We start from the raw sequence: 8,760 nt of genomic DNA, 5'->3' as shown, positions 1-8,760 counted from the left end.
CAAGTGTGCTAAAGTGATTCATCAAACTTTCAAGGTGTGCCAAAAATGCCACTTTTTTTATTTATTATATTCCTATAATACCATTATTTTCTCAAAAAATAAAATAAAAAATTAATGAAAACACTATTTTTTTAAACAAAAAGAAAAAAATAACCAAGGGGGTGGGGGTGCGCGTCACCCCCAATTTCCCTTAAGGTAGCCTTTGGTCCACCCCAAATCCACCACTGGGGGTGGCTTAAAGGCCACCCATCACAGGTGGCCCACGAGCCACCTCCAGCCAAGGGGTGGTTGCCAAGCCATCATTTTTTTTTAATTATTATTATTTTTTTAAGTTTTTAATTTTATATTAATAGTTTTTTTAATTAATTTTTTTTTAAATATAGTTTTTTCTTTATTAATTTTTTTTTTATATTTTATATTTTAGTTTTTAAGAGAATAAGGGTATTGTAGGAATATAATAAAAAAAAATAGCATTTTTGACACACTTTGGTAGTTTGATGAGTCACATTAGAACACTTGAAAATTCAAGGTGCTGTTTTAAAACCGGCTGTTAGTTCAGGGTTTTTTTTTTATTTTTTTATTTTTTTATATATATTTCTTAATGTTACTTTTGACTGCAAAGCAAATTATAATTTGTTGAACTTGTTTCTGTTTCTAAAATATACCATACATTAGTTTGGATCAATTGCAATATTTCCCATCAAAGTACCATCATTCATGTTTAATGTTTGGTTGTTGACAGAAATTGAGATGGTTCAAGATCTCCTGGTGATGCTAAGTTTGTAATCAACTCTAAAACCATTAGGATTTTAATTGTTAAGAAACTAGCTAGCTTCCGAAGATAACAATTAAGTGAAACTGGAGAAGTTATTGATAATTTTGATTTGTAATTGCATTTGACCATTTGTATTTTATTTGGGATTGTTTAATTTGTTTATGTATAATTTTGCTTGTAATTGTAAAAATATGTCTTGTAAGTTGTAATTCATTTTTTAGATAATTCAATTAAAATAACTGATATTTTTATTATATATATATTTTTTCATTTATCTAAATTTATTTTATTATTTTTTTGGCTTAAACTTTAACTAAATTCCTCACGAGCCTTGGCTTGTCTAACTGGCAAGCTCGAGCTCGAGCTCGGACAAGAATTGCTTCTTGGCAAGCCGAGCCCGAGCTCATGAACATTCTAAATGGGCCGAGCTCGAGCAACAACTACTTGCCCAAGCTCGAGTTGTTTACAGCCCTACCTAAAGCTAGGGGTGGGCAGGACCTGCAAAACCCCGCCCCGTGGAACACCGGTTTTTCAATTTTTACTGCGGGTACCGGTTCAAATATGAGAGATCCGCATGGGGCGGGGCGGGTTGCGGGTCCTAGTTTAAAAAAATAAAAATAAAAATGAGGGACCCGCCCCGCCCCGCCCTGCATAATAAAAGAACAAGTGAAAAAAACCCTACCCCCTTACTTAACCTAGCGCCGCAGGAGCACCCCCCTCTTCACTTTTCCATTTTTTTTCTTCTTAGCACTGCAGCACCCCCATGGCCCCTCCCCTCTTCTCTTCATTTTTTTCATCTCCTCTCTTCACAGCCTCCTTTCACAAAACACTCACAAATTGTCAGATTAACATGTCCTTCCCTCCACTTAAACGAAAGCTTCGGAGGCACTGTGCCACTGTTCATCCCCTTCATCATTGTCCAGAGGATTTCCTAGAAGTAGAACCCTCAATGATAGAGAATCAGAGCTTCATGCCTTCACAGAATCACGTTCTAAGGCGCCGAAATTGGGTATTTTCATTGAAATCTGGTTTCAGAGCTTCACTCTGTTTTCTCTGTTGGAAATATGGTTTTTGTTTCATTGTTTGATATCTCCGTATATGATTTTGTTGGAAATTTTCAGAGTTTCAAAAGAACCCGCCCCGTCAAATCCGCACGTACCCTCCTCACATGTACCCGCATCGCACGGTTTTCCCCTAAAATATGCAGTTCACTGATTTTAAAAATACAAGACACAGGGCTACGGGGCGGGACAAAAAGGGCGGAAAACCGCCTTGCCTCGTCCCGTGCCCCCCCCTATCTAAAGCCCATACCCAAGAGAGGGTCTGGCTAGACCTGAGAAGCATGGCCCAAACCCTCAAACTTGACGACGCTCCATGACAGAACCCAGAAGGGACTTCAATCCACCGAAGGAGGCCTATAACCCGGCGACTCGGAGCTATCACCCAGTTAGCCATTCAAACTCGGGAGCACCATCCAAGGATTCCATCTCATACACAAAACATCCACTGCTGCATGCCATCAAGATTCCAACACGTTGCACTGGCCATCCTAACGACTTGGAGAGAGAAAAGGACTTGTCCTGATAGGTGCTAGAAGACTCTAGTGGGCTAGAAACACTGTATATAAATAGGACGAGAAAATTTGAGGTATGATATTCTTCTCCCTTCACCATTAGCCAAACACTCCATTCTTCTCCTACTAACTTAGGCCATGGCTAATGCCAGTGAATCACTCTATTTGCTTTCTCTCCCTTACAGATAGAGCTCATCCCTAAAAGCTGGTCTGAAGTCATTGCGGTGAACCAAACACCAACAATACTTATAAAACTAGATTTGTTGCATATGTGTGTGTGGAGTTCAGATTTGAAGGTTATTTTTTTAGTTCCCTTTCCAAAAACAGGAGAAATGAAACAATATATGTCAAATGTAGAAGATTGAAGAAGAAAATATTGAGAAAACAGAGGAAAAACAGAGAATGGAGAAACAAATTTCTCTTTGTATTCAATCGTATTGAATGAATGATACAAGACTAACTTTCTGCATATATACAGAGTATAGTCGGTTAACACTAAACTAACTATGACATCATCATTACATCAGCAGATTAGTGTTACATCAACAAATCTAACTAACTCTTAATTTACTCACGTGTCTAACTGCTAACACTCCCCTTCAAGATGAAGGGAAGAGATTAACAACATTCATCTTGGAGATAAGATGAAAGAAAGGACCATGACCCAAAGCTTTGGTAAATAAATCAGCAATTTGGTGTTGAGTAGTAACATGTAGAGTTTGAATCAAACCAGCCTGAATCTTGTCTCTAACAATGTGGCAGTCAACCTCAATGTGTTTAGTACGTTCATGGAACACAGGGTTAGCTGCTATGTGAAAGGCTGCCTGGCTATCACAAAACAACAAAGCAGGTTGAGGATGAAGAACATGAAGATCTTTAAGCAAACTAAACAACCAGATCAATTCACATGTGGTAGAAGCCATGGAACGATACTCAGCTTCAGCCGAAGACCGGGAAACAGTCATTTGTTTTTTTGATTTCCATGAAACCAATGAATCACCCAAGAAGACACAAAAACCAGTAACTGAATGTCTTGTGTCAGGGCAACCAGCCCAATCCGAGTCACAAAAAGCTTTAAGATGCAAAGAAGAAGCAGATGGATAGAAAAGGCCTTGAGCATGAGTTGATTTTAGATATCTAACAACACGAACAGCAGCATTCATGTGAGGTTGCCTAGGAGAATCCATAAATTGACTAAGAACCTGAACTGAATAAGATATATCAGGCCTTGTAAGTGTAAGATAGAGCAAACGGCCTACTACTCTTCTGTAAGAAGTAGCATCTTGTAACAGATCACCAGAGGTACAACTGAGTTTAAGATTAGACTCCATAGGAAAAGTAGCTGGTTTAGAGGCCAATAAACCAGTGTCTTCAATAATCTCCAGAGTATATTTCCTTTGGCAAACAGAAATTCCTTTAGAACTTCGAGCAACCTCAAGGCCAAGGAAATATTTTAAAGGACCAAGGTCTTTGAGCTTGAATTGAATGTTAAGGAAAGAAATCAAATGAGAAACTTCTGAATCATCATTACTAGCAATAATGATATCATCCACATATACCAAAAGAGCAACAAAAACATCTCCTTTCACTCTGGTAAAAAGGGAATAATCTGCTCTAGATTGGTTGAAACCATGTTGCAACAAGGTAGTGGAGAACTTAGCAAACCATTGCCGGGATGCTTGCTTGAGACCATAAAGGGACTTAGTGAGTTTACATACACGATGCTCTACTAGCATAACAAGGTGGTAAACTCATGTAAACTTCTTCATCAAGTTCTCCATGAAGAAAGGCATTGTTGACATCAAGTTGGTGAAGAAACTAATTCTTTGATGCAGCAAGAGCCAATAAAATTCTGACTGTAGTGATCTTTGCAACCGGGGAGAAGGTATCAAAATAATCAAGCCCTTCACATTGTGTATAACCTTTGGCAACCAACCGGGCTTTATACCTTTCAATACTCCCATCAGCCTTGAATTTGATTTTGTAAACCCAACGGCAACCAATTGCCTTTTTATGTGGAGGTAAATCAGTGAGGAACCATGTATTGTTTTCCTCAAGAGCATGAATTTCATCACTCATAGCTTTCCTCCAATGTTAATGCTGAACAGCTTGATGATAAAATTGAGGCTCAATGTTGGTGGAAACAGATAAACATAAAAACTTATATGAAGAAGAAACTTTATCATAACCAATAGTAGAACATAAAGCAAAAGGAATACCTGATGTGGATGGATGTTCTGATGAGATAGTGTGATCTGCAAGATGGCAGTGGTATTGTTGCAGATATCCAGGCTTATATCGAGTTCTGGAAGATTTTCTTATATTAGTGACAGGTGGATTAGATAATGAAGTGATAGGAGAAGATGAAGATGAAGATGGAATGGAAGAATTGGAAATAGGTGGAACATAATTGTTAGAATGAAAAATGTAATTGTTATCAAATTCTGGTGTATCAGGAAAAACAAGAGGCAAAGTGAAAAATACCATCAGTAGGAGGAAAAGAAGAGATAACAGAATCTGGTTGATGTGGAAGAACAATGGAATTATGAAATTTATCAAAAGGAAAGATTTGTTCATGGAATATCACATCTCGAGAAACAAAGTAAGAATGTGATTGTAAATCATGAAGTTTGTATCCCTTATGATTAGAAGAATAGCCAAGAAAAACAGATGGTCTAGCTCTAGAATCAAATTTAGATCGATTTCTATGAAGGGTAGAGGCATAACAAAGACATCTGAAAACTCGTAAATGATCATAGCTAGGAGATTTAGAAAACAACATTTCATAAGGAGATTTGTTATCCAATAGAGGAGATGAAAGTCTATTTATAAGATAAGTGGCAGTAAGTACACAATCATCCCAAAAAGACAAAGGTAAATGAAATTGAAAACGAAGAGCTCTAGCCACATTAAGAATGTGTTGATGCTTTCTTTCTACCACGGCATTTTGTTGGGGAGTTTCTACACAACTAAGTTGATGTATTTCTCCTTTTGAAGAGAAGAATTTTTCCATGTGAAATTCAGATCCATTATCAGATCTTAGAACCTTAATTTGTGATTGAAATTGAGTTTCAACCAAATTGAAAAAATTCTGAATGAATAAACGGGCTTGAGATTTGGATTGTAACAAATGAATCCATGTGAAACGTGAGTAATCATCAACAATAGTAAGAAAGTAAGAACAACCATTTATTGAAAGAGTCGACAAAGGACCCTAAATGTCACAATGTATCAAATCAAATTTTGCAAGGGAATGAGAAATGCTAACAGGAAAAGCTAATCTTTTTTGTCTAGCTAGAGGATAGATTGTACAAACAGTATCTCTAGATTCACAAGAGATAGCAAAATTATGTGAAGCTAACAACTTTATTCTAGATGAAAGTAAATGGCCTAATCTGAAATGCCAAAGTTCGGCAGAAACATTCTTAACAGATGCTGAAAAAGAAGGAAGAAAAACAGACTTGGTTGCCACATTTGAACTTGAAGATGTTGCTGGATCATGCACCAAGTAGTACAAACCATCTTGCAATTCACCCAATCCAATCGTCATTCAGCTGTTTAAACTCTGAATGAAGCAGAAATTAGCAAAAAGAATAAAACAGCAATGAATGGATTTGATGAGTTTATTGACAGATAGTAGATTGAAAGAAAAAGAAGGAACACACAAAACATTTGTGAGAAGAAGATTGGCTGAAATTTGGATTGTTCCAATATGAGTAACAGCAGCCAATTTTCCATTTGGAAGTCTAACATTGGTGGATAATGTGGCAGTAATGGAAGTAAAAAGAGAGATTGAACAAATTATATGATCGGTTGCGCTCCTGTATCAATTATCCATTTGGAAAGATTGCTTGAAACAGGAGAGGTCATATGACAAGAATAAAAAACTGAAAATTTGGAATCAAAACTTAAAGAATTAAGATTGATTAAAGATGATTTAGGTATACCTGTCATGTTGGAGAACAACTGATCACGGCTATCAGGATTTATACCAACTTGATGAGCTGAATGGGAATTAGCATTCTCAGTTATCTGTGGTTTGAGCATAGCAAGAATTTGCTGACATTGTTCGGGAGTAAATTGATGAGCATTCTGAGAAGTCAATTGAGAATCAAACTGAGGAGTAACTTGAGGAGTGAAACTCATATTCATAGAATCACTGTCATCATGAGTTTGAACTTGATGAGCAAAAGATTCACCATAAGTCCTGCCTTTGGTGAACTTAAAACCCGGGGGAAAACCATGAATTCGGTAGCACTTTTCAATGGTATGTCCAACAATACCACAATGGCTACAAGTAGGGCGATCCTTTTTAGGAAACTGTTTGGGATTGTGCTTGAAAGTTCTAGTAGTATCTTGTGAAGCAGAAGACCTAGATACTAAGGCAGAACTATTGTGGAAAACATTCTGATTAACAGAAGCAAACTTAATCATTATTTTCCTTTCTTCTTGAATGATTAAAGAAAAAACCTTGTTCATTGATGGAAGTGGATCATTTAACAGAATCTGACCACTGATATGAGAATATGAGTCATTCAAACCCATCAAAAATTGCAAAATGTAATCCCTCTCCCGATTTTTCACAATCGTTTTGATAATTCCACAAGTACATTTACAGCCACAAGTACAAACTGGAATTGATTCGAAATTTATCAACTCATCCCAAAGTGCTTTGAGAGAAGTGTAATAGGTATTGACAGAATTATTTCCTTGATTCAAATCAGAAATAGCTTTCTTCAATTCAAAGATACGAGTACCATTACCTTGTAAAAAACGCTCCTTTAGGTCATTCCACATGAACTGAGCGATGGTGATGTAGAGAATGCTACTGGCAATTTCTTTCGTCACGGAATTCATGATCCAAGAAAGGACCATATTATTGCATCGAATTCAATTTCTGAAAATTGGATCATCAGAAGAAGGCTGAGGCAAAGAACCATCAATAAATGCAATTTTGTTCTTTGCAGTAAGCGCCATGATCATTGAACGACTCCAATCACTGTAATTGTCTCCATTCAAGGGTTGAGCCACCATATGTGAACCAGGATTATCACCAATGTGAAGATATAGAGGATTTGATGAAAGATCGTCAGAGATAAGAGCGAAATTAGAAGTAGAAGAAGACATTTCAGGAGTGAAAAATACCATGAAAATTTGTGAATGAAGCTTAAAAAAGCTCTGATACCATGTCAAATGTAGAAGATTGAAGAAGAAAATATTGAGAAAACAGAGGAAAAACAGAGAATGGAAAAACAAATTTCTCTTTGTATTCAATCGTATTGAATGAATGATACAAGACTAAGTTTTTGCATATATACAGAGTATAGTCGGTTAACACTAAACTAACTATTACATCATCATTACATCAGCAGATCAGTGTTACATCAGCAAATCTAACTAACTCTTAATTTACTCACGTGTCTAACTGCTAACAATATAAAAAAGGAAAATTGCTTAATTTTCTTCAAACAGGAGAAATGAAACAGTATATAGTTTTTTCATGCTCATCATGATGTATTAGACTTTGCACGCCACTGTACGTATGCCAAAGTTAGTTTCCAAAAGGGAAGTAGACAATATAAGATCAGGCAACACATTTTAATTAGTCCACTGGTTGTGTATGAAGATTCCCTGCACAGAAAATTCACGTTATTAATCATAAGCAGCACAAAGATTTCAACATAATCAACTACTTAATTTACAACAAAATGATTTCACAGGCATATAATTCTTACAGAATGATTGAAGCAACCAACAAATGTACGAATTGGGTGTATATATATATGGATTAAAAAAATAAACTCAAATGGTCTGCCGGCCCCTCCGCATGCATACATGGGAATGTCCGCTCATGTACTTTTTGTTTTTTATTTAAAAGAATATTTGCGTGATATAAATGTGAAAGTAGTTTTGTGTATGTACGTATTTTGAATTGTTTGTTAATATTTTTCCGTGAAAAAGAGAGAACAAAAAAATTATCAAACAAAATCGGGCGTTCTTTTTTTTTTTTTTTTTTTTTCCGGGATAATCTTCCATTAAATATGGGGTCACACTCGTGTAGGTGTGATTTAGGGAGATTTTCAAGGAGTTTTTCTTTATTTACAAAGTGATTTGGAAGAGATTTGTGTATTTCATGAAGTCAACGATACGATGGTGGCCATTGGTGGGGGGTACGTGGAAAAGAACAGATGCTGAGTTAAACAGCAGTTGAAGCTTAATTTGGCCATTTCCGAAGAACACAACACCTGGAGGCTGACATGCATATATAATAGCTGCAACCAGCAGTCAGAAATGCTGGATTTTCGTTTCAATTTTGAAGAACATTCTAAATTTAGAATTTTCAGAGTCTTCATTTTCGATCGCGCGATCTCCTTCATGATGCGTCATAGTCTTTGGTTTGAATATTTGATTT

At 36.4% G+C, this 8,760-nt stretch overlaps 1 protein-coding gene across 1 annotated transcript; it reads right to left on the bottom strand.

Annotated features, from left to right (window-relative positions):
• Window positions 1–2,947: 2,947 nt before the first annotated feature.
• On the bottom strand, window positions 2,948–4,427 carry LOC133882094 (uncharacterized mitochondrial protein AtMg00810-like). The gene is made up of 2 exons (XM_062321198.1): window positions 4,297–4,427; window positions 2,948–3,938 (listed from the first exon to the last, which is right to left on the bottom strand). The coding sequence occupies exons 1-2, from the start codon at window positions 4,425–4,427 to the stop codon at window positions 2,948–2,950; spliced, it is 1,122 nt and encodes a 373-aa protein (XP_062177182.1).
• Window positions 4,428–8,760: the final 4,333 nt, after the last annotated feature.

Source organism: Alnus glutinosa, chromosome 11, assembly GCF_958979055.1.
Source record: "Alnus glutinosa chromosome 11, dhAlnGlut1.1, whole genome shotgun sequence".
NCBI classification, from domain to species: domain Eukaryota; kingdom Viridiplantae; phylum Streptophyta; class Magnoliopsida; order Fagales; family Betulaceae; genus Alnus; species Alnus glutinosa.
The sequence above is the reverse complement of the archived record's forward strand: the minus strand, read 5'-3'. Positions and strand labels throughout refer to the sequence as shown.

Excerpts from the sequence above, each read along its gene's own strand:
- LOC133882094 (XM_062321198.1), bottom strand. The coding sequence starts at position 4,427 with ATGAGTGATGAAATTCATGCTCTTGAGGAAAACAATACATGGTTCCTC. Across the intron at positions 3,939-4,296 it reads GCTGATGGGAGTATTGAAAG|AGTGAAAGGAGATGTTTTTG; the intron begins GTATAAAGCCCG and ends CCTTTTTACCAG.